This window comes from Entamoeba nuttalli, assembly GCF_000257125.1.
Source record: "Entamoeba nuttalli P19 unplaced genomic scaffold asmbl_4359, whole genome shotgun sequence".
NCBI lineage: Eukaryota > Evosea > Mastigamoebida > Endamoebidae > Entamoeba > Entamoeba nuttalli.
In genome coordinates this window covers 1-15,576 of record NW_008576736.1, presented here as the reverse complement: position 1 = coordinate 15,576, position 15,576 = coordinate 1, and the positions used below count along the sequence as shown (strand labels likewise).

The 15,576-nt window shown below is 24.3% G+C and overlaps 9 protein-coding genes across 9 annotated transcripts; 5 read left to right on the top strand and 4 right to left on the bottom strand.

Moving 5' to 3' along the window:
• Nucleotides 1-680: 680 nt before the first annotated feature.
• ENU1_101430 (hypothetical protein) lies at nt 681-1,117 on the bottom strand (the record flags this gene model as incomplete). The annotated part of the gene is made up of 2 exons (XM_008859326.1): nt 681-841; nt 904-1,117. 2 exons carry the CDS (start codon nt 1,115-1,117, stop codon nt 681-683), a joined length of 375 nt encoding a protein of 124 aa, XP_008857548.1.
• Nucleotides 1,118-1,246: 129 nt separating this feature from the next.
• On the bottom strand, nt 1,247-1,866 carry ENU1_101420 (hypothetical protein; the record flags this gene model as incomplete). Its single annotated transcript, XM_008859325.1, has 2 exons — nt 1,247-1,466; nt 1,526-1,866. The coding sequence occupies 2 exons, from the start codon at nt 1,864-1,866 to the stop codon at nt 1,247-1,249; spliced, it is 561 nt and encodes a 186-aa protein (XP_008857547.1).
• Nucleotides 1,867-2,109: 243 nt separating this feature from the next.
• Nucleotides 2,110-2,739, top strand: ENU1_101410 (muT/nudix family protein; the record flags this gene model as incomplete). Its single annotated transcript, XM_008859324.1, has 1 exon — nt 2,110-2,739. One exon carries the CDS (start codon nt 2,110-2,112, stop codon nt 2,737-2,739), a length of 630 nt encoding a protein of 209 aa, XP_008857546.1.
• Nucleotides 2,740-2,873: 134 nt separating this feature from the next.
• Nucleotides 2,874-4,484, top strand: ENU1_101400 (Ulp1 protease family, C-terminal catalytic domain containing protein; the record flags this gene model as incomplete). Its single annotated transcript, XM_008859323.1, has 1 exon — nt 2,874-4,484. The coding sequence occupies one exon, from the start codon at nt 2,874-2,876 to the stop codon at nt 4,482-4,484; it is 1,611 nt and encodes a 536-aa protein (XP_008857545.1).
• A 37-nt stretch (nt 4,485-4,521) lies between these two features.
• Nucleotides 4,522-5,823, bottom strand: ENU1_101390 (hypothetical protein; the record flags this gene model as incomplete). The annotated part of the gene is made up of 1 exon (XM_008859322.1): nt 4,522-5,823. One exon carries the CDS (start codon nt 5,821-5,823, stop codon nt 4,522-4,524), a length of 1,302 nt encoding a protein of 433 aa, XP_008857544.1.
• Nucleotides 5,824-6,650: 827 nt separating this feature from the next.
• Nucleotides 6,651-7,379, top strand: ENU1_101380 (hypothetical protein; the record flags this gene model as incomplete). The annotated part of the gene is made up of 1 exon (XM_008859321.1): nt 6,651-7,379. The coding sequence occupies one exon, from the start codon at nt 6,651-6,653 to the stop codon at nt 7,377-7,379; it is 729 nt and encodes a 242-aa protein (XP_008857543.1).
• A 2,390-nt stretch (nt 7,380-9,769) lies between these two features.
• ENU1_101370 (Ser/Thr protein phosphatase family protein) lies at nt 9,770-10,794 on the top strand (the record flags this gene model as incomplete). Its single annotated transcript, XM_008859320.1, has 3 exons — nt 9,770-9,891; nt 9,949-10,720; nt 10,771-10,794. The coding sequence occupies 3 exons, from the start codon at nt 9,770-9,772 to the stop codon at nt 10,792-10,794; spliced, it is 918 nt and encodes a 305-aa protein (XP_008857542.1).
• A 114-nt stretch (nt 10,795-10,908) lies between these two features.
• On the top strand, nt 10,909-12,618 carry ENU1_101360 (NUC153 domain containing protein; the record flags this gene model as incomplete). The annotated part of the gene is made up of 1 exon (XM_008859319.1): nt 10,909-12,618. One exon carries the CDS (start codon nt 10,909-10,911, stop codon nt 12,616-12,618), a length of 1,710 nt encoding a protein of 569 aa, XP_008857541.1.
• A 66-nt stretch (nt 12,619-12,684) lies between these two features.
• ENU1_101350 (GrfA protein, putative) lies at nt 12,685-15,261 on the bottom strand (the record flags this gene model as incomplete). The annotated part of the gene is made up of 1 exon (XM_008859318.1): nt 12,685-15,261. The coding sequence occupies one exon, from the start codon at nt 15,259-15,261 to the stop codon at nt 12,685-12,687; it is 2,577 nt and encodes an 858-aa protein (XP_008857540.1).
• Nucleotides 15,262-15,576: the final 315 nt, after the last annotated feature.

Below are 15,576 nucleotides of genomic sequence, written 5' to 3'. Positions count from 1 at the left end.
TCTATACAAACAAAATATTGTTCCATCTTGAAGAAATAAGACAAAAAAGAATAAATAAATAAGTACCGATTGTTGTTAAATAATGCAGGTTAAATATTATTTAATTCATAATAAAATAAAATAAAGTTTATTTACCAATAATGTAATAAATTATTTGAGTATGACTTATTTATTAAGAAGAATCTAACTATATTATACTAAATGTTTTTTCAAGTAATTTTCTAGTTTTTTATAATTATTTAGAAGATTATTTAAAAATAAATTTATTTTTTGAAGAATGGTTATTCCTTATTTTATTCTCTCTCCACTGGGTTTGTCAGTTGGTTATAACTATTAAAACTCATTCTTTAAGTTAACTTGTTAAAATAAAACTCTTGTTGAAAAATAAGTGTTTTTATTGTTTTATTGATGAGTGGTTTAAAACGAATTACCTCAAAAAGAATAATAAGTTTATTAAACTTATTAATGAGTTAGAATAACAGATACAAATATGATAAAAGACCATTTTATTTCACAAACACTTATAAATGTTTGCTTTCATATTGTTTTGTTAAACAATGTTATATATGAATAATGTTATTGATAACTAATTATTAATTACACTCGTCATTACCTCTTCATTACTTCATTGATTTATTAATAATTGAAACCTATTTCAATATTAGAAAATGAAGTTATTATTACTTTTTTAATGCTTGTTGAGCTAATTTTCTTTCAATTGCTCGGAACGATGCTTCAATCATTTTTGTTTGTTCGTCTAATTGTCCCACAGTTAATTCAATACCGTCTAAAGTTGTCTCCAATTGATCTACATATTTTCTGTATTCTTCTAATTCATTATCTACATGTCCATTAAAACTCTATTTTTCATTTAAATGTTTATTAATTTACGTAGTAACAAACAGCTTTGTTCAATTAATTCTACACTCTTAGAATTACTGGCAACAATATCTGATATTTTTTCTACTTTTTTACTTGCTTCATTATTAACAGCAGTATAAAATTTAAAATCTTGTCTAGCCATGTTTAGTTCATTGTTCATTAATTTGGAAATATCTTCAACAACTCTTTGGGCAGACTCATTAAGAAGTTCATCATTACTTTTCTGTTGTTGCATTTTACTCTTTCTCAGTTTTTTAAGTTGGTTTTTCTTTTTTAATTGATATTTTTAATTTTATTATAAATTTAATAAACCTAAACTCGGATTATAAAAAATAAATTAACTTTTTTATAGACAATGAGTATTTCATTGCTGATTGTTTGGTGGGTCTGATTGAGTTAATTCTAGTTTTGTAGACTCAATAATTTCGACTCGAGAATAAAGATGACAGATCTCACACACAAAAACAAATTCTTTCCCTTCTCCAACGACATACAACAAATCCCAGTCTTTTGCTATTTTAAAGAAAATACGGTCTTTAGTATATTTAAATTCAACAAAATCTCCTGATTGTAATGCTGGTCTTCTATTTTATTTAATATTATTTTTAATTAGAAAAAAATAGTCTAAAAAATAAAAACAAACTTATAATGAGTTACTTGACCATTCATAACAACATCATTTTCTGACATTCCACATCCATATACTCCTTTTAAATTTACTATTCCATTACTCGTTGCACTTGCTTGGTCTGCTGCTGTTTTTTCCATAAGACCAACAAAACAATATTCTTGACTTGGTAAAATCTTTACTTTGATTTGAGTAATAGGAACTTTACCAATACAACACGATGTACAGCCATGGTCTTTAAACTGTTGAATTACATTTCCTTCAACTTTAATAGATGAGTTGTACTTCCAATCTGGGTTACGCTGTAGTGATAAATCAGGTAAATTAAGTTTTGGTTTTGAGCCTCCACAACCCATTAAAAATAGTTTCTTTTCTGATTTACAAGTTTTAGACAGAAAAAATATATTTATGACAATCCTCCAAATATGGTTTTTTATTTCCTGTTTATACAACTTTATTTAAATAAACGCCTTTTCTTTTCGGAAAAGAAATCTACAACAATTAATATTTTAATTTTTTGTTTTATAACATAAAAATGACGTGTCACTTCGTTTAACATAAAAGAGAAGAACTAAATACTAAAAAAAAAGATTAAAAAAATGAGTAGTGAAGAAGGTCAGCAACAATTTTATGTTACAAAACATAATGTCTTACACGATGGGAAATTTATGTCATTTGAATTGTTGGAATATAACACACCAAAAGGAATTCGTAAATGGGAGTGTATTTCCAGAAAATCAAAAAAATTATCAGGATTAGATGTTGATGCTGTAGAATTAGTCCCTATAATTTATTATCCAATTAGTAAGAAACCAACTTCATTAGTTTTTATTAGAGAATTTAGAGTACCAGTTAATACTATGGTATGGCAACTTGCTGCTGGATTAATTGATCCAAATGAAACTGTTGAGTTTTCAGCAAAAAGAGAATTAAAAGAAGAAACAGGTTATGTTGCTGAAAAGGTATTAAAAGTTAGTAAAAGAGTTGCAGCTGCACCAGCTGAAAGTGATACCTATGTTCAATATGTTTCATTGTTAATTAATGGTGATGCTCCAGAAAATCAAAACCCAAAACAAGAGCTTGGATCATCAGAAGATATTACAGTTCATGTTGTTCCATTAAAAGAAGTTGAAGATTTCTTAAGTAAAAGGTCAGAAGCAGGAGAAACTGTTGAAGCCCGTTTATTCTGTTTTGCATGTAGTTCATATATTATGAATTATAGTGAATAAAAAAGTTGCATGCCATTATTAATATTTTATTTGTTTTTTTATGACTTGAAGATATAGTAAAAGTTATAATTTCTTAATTATAAATTATAATAAGTAATGAAAAAAAAACTGAGATTATTATAAACGTATAATTAATGAATAAGCCATTTCCTATCACACCAAACACTGTTCCAAAAAGATCAATAAAACATAAAACTGTTAGTGTAAAAACAAATGTATGTCTTGGGTTTAAAGAAAATTTACTAATTAACGCGACTCATCTTTCTCTTCAAGTTAATAAGATTAAAATTGATATAAAAGGAAGAAAGCCATTTAAATTTGAAAAAAGAGAGCTTAAAAGTGTTTCATATCAAAACTTACTTGAACCTGACAATTTTATTATTCTTGAATTACAATTTACAGAAACATTTGTTTTTCTTATTCATTTAAATCCACCACTAACATTAAAACAAATATTAGAAGTTATTCAAGCAAAACAACCATTTGTTGGTAACATTAATATCAAAAAAAAATCCTTTAAAGATCAAACAAGAATTTGGAGTAATATTGGACGATATATTAAAAAATATGTTGAATATAAAAAAATGAATGACATGAAACAAAAAGATATAGAAAATACATTACAACCTTCAGATAATACTAATTTAATACCTTCTCAACAAGAAATAGAAAATTTAGAAACTATTAAAGGAAAAAATAAAATAAATGATGCTTGGACTAAAATATTTGAAGAACAAGACATTCATACAGTTCAAAGGCAAGAAAGAAATAATGACTTCCAACCAATAGCTAAAAGAAAAAATTTAAAAGATGAAAAAAAAGAAATAGAAGAAGAAATTGACTTAGAAAAAGATGATGAAATAGAACCAATAAAAAAGAAAAAAGAACAACTTGCAATAGATTTAGAGAAAGATGATTTTATAGAAAAAGAAAAACCAATTATTTTAGAAGATGATGGAAATTCAACAAAAGATACTGAAGTATATTTTTATGAAAGTGATGGAAAAGATTATACATTAGAAATGAGTGATTTAGATGTATTAAATAGTTTAGAAATGATTAATGATGGAATTATAGATTTTTATATGAAATATATTGAAGATAAAGAAATGGATCAAACATATAAAGGAAAAATGTTATTTATGAGTCCATTTTTTCTTAATAAATTACAGTCATATTTTAGTTTACAAGAATATCAATTAGAACATCATAATATTAAAAAAGAAGAATTACTTGAAAAATGGAAACAATTTCAGTCATGGTTAAAAGGAAAAAATATATTTGAATATAATTATATTTTTCTTCCTTTTCATCAAAATTCACACTTTTCTTTAATTATTATTTGTTTTGATAAAACTTCAGGATTTTCAGATTTAAATGAAGTTGATACAAAACAAAGTCTTGTAGAAGCACCATGTTATATTTTAATAGATTCACTTCATTCAGAATTTATGGAAGATAGATTAAAGACAGAAATGAATTTATTTATTGAAGAAGAATATTTTAAAAATTATAAAGAATGTATAGATGCATCAGAAATAATGAAAGAATATAAAATTAATACAGTTAAACAAAAGAATTGGGTTGATTGTGGATGTTACATGTTATATTATATTAGAAAAATAGCAAGTCAACCAAAACGTACATTAAAAGAATATCAAAATGTTTTTAATGAAAAAGAAGCAGAAGAAGAAAGAAAAAGGATTGGTCAAATTATTTCAAGTTTAAATAAAAAACAGATTTAAATAGAAAATAATGATTTAGTATTAATTGATTGATTAATTAAAGTGTAATTATTATTGAATACATCTCTTTTAATACTTCTTCTGAAATTATTGATGGTATTATTGAATATTCATAAGATAATGAAATATTACATGTTCCATCAAAAAGAAAATAACTATACACTATTAATTCTTTCATTTCTTTATTACATTGTATTCTTTTACAATTTGATATATGAAAATCTATAAAATCTTTTTTAATTAATGGATGAAGTCTTTCCATTACTATAAATGAATTAATATTAGTTAATGTTGTTGTGTATGGAAGTTTTAATAAATTAGTATTTCCACAATACACTGCATCTCTAAATCTATCAAAAAATGGATGATTAATTTCATCAATATTTTTAATGTATTGAGTAATTTGTTCTGCCATTTCTTTAATAGATAATTGAAGAAAATTATAAGGATATGATGGATAAATATTTTCATAAAAACAACCAATTGACTCTTTTTGAATTTTAGGTAAAAATTTTCTAATATCATAAGGAATCATAAAAGCAATAGTTGTAGCTTGTTTATTTTGTTTATTAAATAAATGGTCATATGTTTTTAATTGTATTGCAAGAAGAGTAGCTTGTATTGAAAGATTATTATCATTACACCATTGAATAAAATTAGTTGTTTCTTCTTGATTTAATTTTATTGTTTTAGAAATAAAACAATTAGGAATAATTGTATTAGTTTCTTCTTGAGCTTCTAATAATTTATCTTTTGTTATTAAAGACTCATCTTTTAATTTACTATAGTCATATTGAATTACATTTCTTTGAATAAATAATTCTGCCATTTCTTTTCTTTCATCATCTGGAATTCCATTTACTTCAATAAGATTTGAATAAGCAGTTTGTATTGGATAATGTTGATGTTCTATTTGAACACTGTAATTTAAAAATGATTCTACTAAAAAAACTATTGATTTAAAGTCAGTTTTTAAATGACATTGATACATTCCAAATATAGTGTATTGTGTTGAATTTAAAGTGATATAACTATATATTAATAATGAACTTTTTTTCATTCCAAAACATCGAGTCTTTGCAACTTCAAATGAATTTTCTCTAATGATATAATCTAAAGCTTCTTGAATTGAATGAATCGGATATGATTGAATTGATATGTATAATGGTTTATTATCTTCACTGTATATCTCTTCTTCATAATTACAACAATATGGATATTCTTTCATTAATTTATCCCAACATTTTTCAATATCTTCTTTTGGTATATTTCTTTTTAATGCAAATGAACATTGAATACCCTTTTGTTGATAGATTTGTTCAAATGTTGAACAACTCATTTTTTCCTTTTTTAAGATTATCCAAACTTTTTTTTGAATTTTATTCATATTTTTTTTTATTTCCTTTTAATTCACTCTTCTTATCTTTTTTATTATTCTTATTTCCTTTTCAAATTTATTTATTATTTAATTTCTAATTCATGAGTGATAATCATTTAAAACTTGAATAATTTAATCTAAATATCATTCATAATTGGTCCTAAGATATTGCAATAGTTATAGAAAAAAAAAAACAAATGATATTTAGATAAAAATAATTCTTTTGTATCTATTATCCTATTTTTACTTTTATTATTGAACTTTACTAATTATTTAGTTCAGTTGGTTAAAAATCCTGATAGAAAGCTAAAAAGATTTATGTTAATCACTTACGTTGTATTATAGAATAAACTAAGTAAATATTGTTAATAATAATTAAATCTTTTCTTAGTAAGGAAGTAATTTTCCGTGTTATTTATTTTTAGGAATATATCCATAACCTATATTATAAAGTTGGTTTTAATAATTATTTAGATAATAATCTATTAACATTGAAAAATAAAGAAACTAAAAAACTATAAATCTAGAGAACGAGTCTATATTCTAATAATAAAAACTTTATTGGAAAAGTTAATAATTTAAAAATAAAATAATGCTTGCCAACGATAAGCAAAGAGACACTCAGAGGAAAATCTTAAGTTTAGATGAATGTTTTTATGACTTAAAATTATTTAAATCCTATCATTGAAAGGCAATGACGTAGCATAATAAACACACTAATTTTCTAGTATGACATATATATTTAAGGGTAGGTTAATTGAACTTCAAATGCAAAGTTTTGGTATTAAATGACGATTAAAACAAATGAAGAATTAAATGAAATTAAAAGACATTCAAAATCATATGAAGCAATTCAACAAAGTGCAGTAATTGCTTTAATGAATTCAATTGGATTTACATTTGAATTTAGAAGACCAGAACGTGCTGCACTTAAAACAATACAGTATTTTTATATTCAACAACTCTTTTATTTTGATGAAAAAGTGGATTTTGAGTATTCAATAGATAAATTTTGTGAAGAGCAACTTGCTATTGAGCTGCAAGCTGCACACCAAAGTGCATGTAAAAAAACATTAAAAAGAAGAAAAGATTTAAATAGAGCTGCATTAACATTTAATTATCTAATTAAACTTTTAGAATCATTTGGATACTTTGTTTCTACAAGACCAACTAAAAGTTCAAAAAAGACTCTTCAGATGATAAAAGTTGTTGATATACGACTTGGGAATGAGTTATTATTAAATAAAGAAAGTGTTGATATTATTGGTAAAGAAATAAATAAATATATTCTTTCTTTATTTACAAAAAATGAAAGAAGTTTGACTTTAAAGAAATTTGACGCTAAATGTAATGAAGTAATTTTGTTTAATAATAGTTTTACTAAAGAAAAAATAATAAATATATCAAATACAAATCTATCAATATACTACAACGACATAAAGCAACCCTCTGAACCAATTAATTATAATAACGTAGACCTCATTCTAGAAAATGGTTTTATTCAGAATATAGACTAATAGATGTATTTATTTTAATTGAGCATTACTATTATTATTATCATTGAAACAATTTTATAATTTAAAACATTTCAAATCTTGTTTTGTTTATCAGAATGTATTATACTATTTCTTATAATTTATACATAAATTATATACACAATATTAACTTTTTATGAATTTTAATACACATTTAAAGTCTAAGTTCTGTTTCTATACAATTATCTGTTTTCGACTCATAAGGAATTAATTTCTTTTAAAATACACTGAACTTTAATACTATTCTATTCAAATTTACAAATTAAAGTTAAATGAAGAGAATGATACTATAAAAATTGCTTTTGAAATAATATTGTAGTGTCAGACTTTAAATTAATAAAAGATAATTTAGTATAAATAATTTATTTTCCTACTAATACTATAACTATTTTACAAGTTTTAAATTTAATTAGAAACAAATAATTGTTTTTAATAGAAGTTATATAACAATAAATATACAATTATATAACACAAATACCAGCAATTATTATTCATAATTATACATTCAACTGAATAAAATTCTTATCATAGAACAAGTGTAAAAAAATAAAATAATTTAGTAAGGAAACAACCTATTATTTTCTTAGAACAGGTTTGTTAAAATTAAAGAACATACATAAGAGTATTTTCATGTTTGTTAATACATCCATCCATACTCAAACAGAATAAAATGATTTGACAAAATATTATAATAAACCCTAAACATTAAATTAAGTTTTAATACCTAAAGAATTAAATCAAAATGATGTATTTAATTTTTAACATTACTTGTAACGTACCTTCCAAGAATAAAAGAATGAAAACAACCTTCTAAATTTGTCTTTTTGAAATATTTTTAATATTTTTAAAATTATAAATAAATTCAATTCCTGCTTCTAATTAATAAAAATATAATTTATTCTAGTCTCTTTTAAGTATTATAATTTCATTTATTTAATTCACAAATTTATATATATATATATTTCTTTTAACTCTCTACTATTTAATATCCTTTACTAAGGTAATATGAAGAAGCATAATAATTACCTTTTTAAAACAAATAAAAAAGTCTTTTTGTGTACGAAATTCATTGGATTTGTATTATAATTCACATGTGAACATAATATTATCACTTTATTATTTGAAATATTTTTTTGTTCATAATAAAAAGAAATGAATACACTATCTTTTTCAAATTCTACTAAACTATGAAACAAAAAAATATTAACAAATTTAATTTGACAAAGGATGCTTGCTTGTTTTTTTATCTTATTAAATTAACAACTATTTGTCTTGTGCTATTAAAGAATCTAAAAATAAATCATATAAAAGAAAAATACCAACAACACATTGAAATGAAACTAATATTGTCAAGTGTTGTACTACAAAAAAGAAATTCATGAAAAAGAGTAGTATCTCAAAAAGTAATTAAACTAACAAAAAACCGAGTCTTAAGATTCTAAAAAACAAGAAATGAATAATTCAAGTTAAGAAAACAGAAAAATATTATATAGTAAAATACAAAATGGTATAAGTGTAAAACAATACACAAACCAATAAAAATAGATGATTCAAAAAGAACAATAAAAAAATCAATTGTTTTGATGCAATAAATAAAAAAGACAAAATCAAGAACCAAATCATTAAAATAACTTTTCAAAACAATAATACAAACTAAGAACGTAGAAGTGTTTACTAAAACTTGGATCTCAATAGTGTCTATTTTATTAAAACAATAAATGTATCAAATTAATTACACTAATAACAGCCAAGTGATTGCCTATTATTAACAGAATATATATAATCTTATTGTATAGTCATTAAAAGATATTTAACTCGGAAAAATTTAATAATTCATAACTTCTTATATCAAAGAAATAACAATAATAATATTATTGGGAAAGATTATTATAAAGAAATACTGTTATTGTATAAATTAAAGAATAAAAGTGTTATGAAAACAACCGTTACTTGTGATTTGTATGTAAATTTTATTTTTCTTAAAATAAGGCTTTTAGCTTAATCTAATGAAGAAATAGTTTCTTCGATAATAAATCAAACGTGGCTGAATTTAAAAATATACAAACTAATTTTAGAACAACTAATCAAAAAGTATTTAGAAGACATGTATTTCAACAAACAAAATTCTCCAATATTAGAACTAACACTAGAAGAAAAATGTGTAGAAGTTTATTAAATTAAAAAGATTTAAAAGTGTAAAATTAGTAGACAGTAATAAATAGAATAAAGAACAACAAATGATGAAATAAATGACTGTTAAAATAGAATTTAACATATAAAAAATAAAAACAAAAAAGGATAAATTTGTTATTTTCATTTAGAGACAAAACTTAATCCCATTCAAATTAAATCATTTCAAACCATTTTACAGGATGTCACAACGTGGAAAGTTAATTGTTCCAATTACCTCATTTATCCCAAATATTGATTGTTTAATAGTTGAATTAATGAAATCAGAAAAACAACCATTATTAATACCAGCAGATACAATATAGTTTGATATTATTCTTAATTTGAAATTAAGAATCAATTTATATTCATTTTTAAATAGTTATTTATGTTCAACTATCAGAACAGTATTTATGAGTCAACCAGTATTTTTAGCATTAGATGCACCTTTAACAATAGTTGGGGATATTCATGGTCAATTCTTTGATTTACTAAGAATTTTCTATCAAAATGGTATTCCACCAGATAAAAAATATTTATTTCTTGGAGATTATGTTGACAGAGGAAAAAATGGAGTAGAAGTTCTTTGTCTTCTTTATGCTTTAAAAATTAAATACCCAGAACACATTTATCTTATTCGAGGTAATCATGAAACTGCTTGTTTAAATAGATTTTATGGATTTTATGATGAATGTTTAAGAAAATATGGTAATTTATACATTTGGAATGCTTTTATATCAACATTTAATGTATATCCTTTTGCAGCTCTTATTAATGATAAAATATTATGTATTCATGGTGGTCTTTCTCCTTTATTAAAAAAACTTGATCAAATTAAACGTATTACAAGACCTGTAGATATTCCAGAAGAAGGTTTAATTTGTGATCTTGTCTGGGCAGATCCTTCTTTAGAAGACAATGGATTTAGTTCAAATAATCGTGGAACAGGATGTGCTTTTGGTATGGATGTGTTAAATGAATTCCTTAATGAAAATAATCTTCAATTACTTATTAGAGCACATGAAATGGTTGATGGGTTTACTGTTTTAGATGGTGTTTGTGTTACTGTGTTTTCAGCTCCTTATTATTGTGGTACTATAACCAACAGTGGGGCATATGTTACTATTTCAACTAATTTGACACTTGACTTCCATGTTTGTTTTCTTTTCTCTTTACTCATTCGTCAATTATTCTCATCCTCTAGAAATTTGGAACTGAAAAAATATGACTTTTTTAATCAAATATATTTATATTTTGTTATTGATTTTTTGTGTTATTGTTTTTTTTTTGTTATTTAAAAAATAAGGGTTTAGAAAAAAATCTTTCTTTTCATTTCAAATAAATGTCTGGAAAAGGTAGTGGAAAGAAGGGACAATCAGAAAAGAAACCTGACTCTCGTTTTAAGAAAGATGCTCGTTTTAAAAATTTTTCTAAAGGAAAGAAAACAAAATTAGACCCTCGATTTAAAAAAGCATTAAAAAGTAATCTTTTTCATGAAGATGCACAGATTGATAAGTATGGAAGAAATGTTGAACAAGAAGATCATTTAAAAGCTATTAAAAAAGAATTTGATATTGAGGATGATAATTTAGATGTAAAAACACTTGAAAAGCTTGTAGAAGAAGAAGAAAATCAACAAAGTGATGAAGAGGCAAATATCCAACTTGAAGAAGGTGTACAGAAAGAATTTGAAGAACAAGAACAAATTCCATGTGGTGATGCTACCAAAAGAATTGCTATTGTTAATTGTGATTGGGAAAATACTTCTGCAAGAGATTTATTTGCACTTTTAAGTGTATGTGTTCCAAATGGAGGAAAGTTAGAAAGTGTTTCTATTTATCCAAGTCAATTTGGTGCTGAAAGAATGAAACAAGAAGAAGTTGAAGGAATGCCTAAATATCTTTGGAAACAAGGTGTTGAAGATACTGTTGAAATTATTGAAGACAAAAAGTTAACTGATCCAAATTGGATTCCAACATTTACAGTTGTTTCTGATGATAAATTAGAAGAAGAAAATCCTGAACTAGTTGTTGATGAAAAAGAAGAAGAGGCAATAGAAGAAGAAGATAACGATGAAGACCTTGGATTAAAACCTGTTACAAAAGAAATTAAAACAGCTCAAAAAGCTGAAGTTGTTCCAGTTGATTTACTTGATCCAGAAAAAATATATCAATATGAACAAGATAAATTAAAATATTATTTTGCAGTTGCAGTATTTGACTCTATTGAAACAGCTAATGAAGTTTATAATGCAGTTGATGGAGAGGAGTTAGAGTTTTGTGAACAAACATTAGATTTAAGGTTTGTTCCTGATGACACTGAATTTCCATACAAAGCTGTTGATGTATGTACTACTTATGAAAAAGTTATAAGTAGAGATGGTAGGGCAAAGAGTAATAAAATAAAATTAACATGGGATACTAATGAACAAAAAAGAAATAGTGCATTAAAAAAGAATTGGATGGAAATGGAAGAGGAAGATTTAGTTAAAAATGAAGAAGCTTACAAAGAATTTATGGAACATTCAAGTGATTATGAAGATGAAGAACATCCAAAAGAAGAGTCAGACAAGATTAGACAGAAATATGCTATTTTGCTTGGAGAGGATGAAGTGGGAGAAGATGAAATGAAAGAAGGAGATATGGTTATGACATATACAACTGATGAAGTTGCATCGACTGAAAAGAAAACAAAGAAAAAAGATAAAAAAGAAGAAGAAAAAAAGAAAGAAGAATTAGAATTATTAATGATGGATGATATTAATGAAAATCGTGAAAAGAAATTGAAGAGAACATTAGGTGAAGATGAAGAAGATAAAGAAAAGAAAACACGTAAAGAAAGAAGAAAAGAAGGTAAAAAGAAAAGTAAAAAAGAAAAAATGGATAAAGACTTTAAAATTGATGTTGAAGATGATAGATTTAAGAAAGTACTTGATTCACATGACTTTGACATTGATCCAACAAATCCAGAATTTGTAGCAACACGGGGAATGAAACAATTATTGAAAGATAAACATAAAAGATTTGAAAAAGAAATGAAAGCAAAGAAATAAACTAATTTTGATTGATTTTTAAAATGAATATAAAAAAGGTTTTTTAAATCAACTCAATTATATTTTTTATTCTTTGATGCACATTTTTAAATCAAGTAACCAACCATCAAAATCAACATCAACAGGGAAGAATAAAGTAAGAGTTGGTTCTTTTGGTTGAGAAGAAGTTAATGTAATTGTTCTTAATGATGGATCAGAATTATTTGAAGTAATACCTGCATTAAGAAGACTAATAGTATATTTTGGAATAAATATATGTTTTTTCTTTGTGCAAACATATAACATATCACTCATTAAAATAACAGTAGCAACAAGCTTAGATTTTGCTTTAACTGTAATAATACTATCTCTTAAAAATTGTCTATTATTTGGAGCAGAATAATTTTGAATAGTACGAGAATAATTTAATAAAGCTTGTGCTTTTACCATTTTCTTCTTTTCTTGATCGATTTCTGTAGTAACTTTCTTTCCTAATAAATAAACTTCTTTTAATGCATGATATTCATCTTGAACTATTTCTGGTGTAGATTTAAGTAAAGTTTCAAGAAGTAAAATATAACGAGGTAATCGTTGTACAGGAAGAATTAAAAAGTTAGGTAAAACAATACAAGATTGAGTCCACTTTGTAATTTGAGCTTTCATTTGAGAAGAATACCCAGCATAATTATATTTTAAAGACTCTTCTGATTGAGATAAATATTTAAGATATTCTGGTTGAAGTGCTTTATTATTAAATAATTCTCTAAATATATCTGATACAATAATTAGTGCTTCTCCTTTTTGTGAATTAAATCGTTCTTCTAATTTCTTTAAAAACTCTTTATGTAATTCATAAATATCTTTATAATTACCAATCATTTCTTCAGCTGGTGGCATTAATTGAATTAAAGTAGGAAGGATAGTAGTGACGAATTTTTCCATTTGATTAACATAAGTTTTTTCGGTTGTATACATTTCTTGAACAATTAATCTTCTCTTTTCTTTCTTTAAGTTTAATTCAGCGAGCATTTGAGCATCATTAACAGTAACTTTTGAACTTGAATTTGCGACTTGAGAGAATGTAGGAAGATTTAACATATCTTTAGTAACAGCCTTATTTTTATCAATTCTAATTGATTTACGTTCTCCAAGATAAGTATGTGCTCTTGACCCTTCATGCTTTTTACCTGCTTGAAAAGTAGATTTTTTAGGAGTAGAGGAATCATCTTCTTTCTTTTCTTCTCCAATACATGAAATATTAAGTGATCCTTCACTAGCATTCATAGGTTCTTTAGTTGATACTTCATTATTATAAATATTACTTTCTTGTATTGGTTGTTCTTGTTTAGCTTGTTCTTCTTTAACACAATGCATTGATTCAAGAACTTTTTGCATATTATTTCCTTGAACTTCTCCTGTTTTTTGTTCTTTCTTTGAAGAAACATTTAAAGTATTTTGGAATGTTTGTAAATGGGCTAAAATATTTAATGCAAGAGTTTGTTGTTTTGGGGTTAATTCATTAATTTTTTCAGTTAAAACTTTTATGCAGTCGAAGAAGAGTAATTGGTTTACCATTTCTTCATCATAAAGAACATTATTCATAGTATTAAGAATAACATCAATAGTAAAAGATTGTAATTCTTTATGGTGTTGAATACCTTGAATTAATTTATTAGTAAAACCATATTCTTTTGGTAATGACTTTGTTTCTGGAGAATAAAATACATATTGAATAATATTAAATGCAACAGAAACACATTCACCATCAACACCATCTTTAAATGGAAATTCAATTAAAGACATTAAATATAACATAATACCTTCTTCACAAAATCTTTGAAGATTTCCTTCATTTCTAATAAGTAAACGAAGTAATTTAAGTACTCTAAGTAATAAGTCACCTTTTAATGAGTCAAGATAATTTCTAAGTTTTTCAAGTAAATTTGTTTGAAGAAGATGTTTATTAAAAATATTCATTGTTTTTTGGTCTTTTCCACTAAAGATACGAACCAATAAAGTTACTCCAGTTGTAATATCATTTGGATCTTCTGATTCAATAATATTATAAATTCTTTCAAATCCATTATTTTTAATAAATACTACTTCATTTTGTAATGTTAAATTAACAATTCTAAATAATATAAATGCTGCAAGATCTCTATTAGGTGTAGTAGGTGAATATTCTAACATAACAGATGGAATAAATGAAGATACAACACCAGCAAGTTGAGTATTATTTAACATAGTTTTAATTGTAAAAAGAATATTTCTTTTTTGTTCTTGAGATACTTCTGGATCAATTAAAGCTTCTTGTAAGAATGGAACAAAATATTTATCATTTTTAATACAAAAATCAACATATCCATCAACTTCTCTATCCATTGTTCTAATAAATGCTAATAATCCACCAAGAATTTCATATCTAGTTTCAAAGTTTTTAATTAATATAAATGAATATAATGTTGGTTTAATTTTTAATATAAATCTTTTAAATCCTATATTTTCACATCCATCTATAAGTGCACATACCCCTTTAAATACTTCTTCTTCTTCTTCTGAATGAAGTAATGAATATAAAATTTTTGCAAGTTGTAATTCATTCCCTTCTAATCTTTCAATTATTAAATCAGAAAGTTTTATTTGAATAGCTTCTTCAACTGTCATATTAAATGTTATTAATTAATTAAAATTCTTAGTTCGTACCAGTTTTTGTATCGAATGGATTTAAGTAAAAAAATTTCAGTTATATATTTCTATAAATACTTTTTCTTTTACTTCTTTTTGTTTATTTTTATTCCACTCTCATGAAAAATTATTCGTCAAAACTCTCTCTCATCAGAATTTCATTTACTTAATTGGCTCTTCCTTTAATTTTATGAATTTTCTTAGAAGAAAAATATTAAAAATGACAACAAACCATTCCTCTTTAATTTATTATAAATTCTTTTATTATTTCTTTTTCTTTTATTTATATTATTT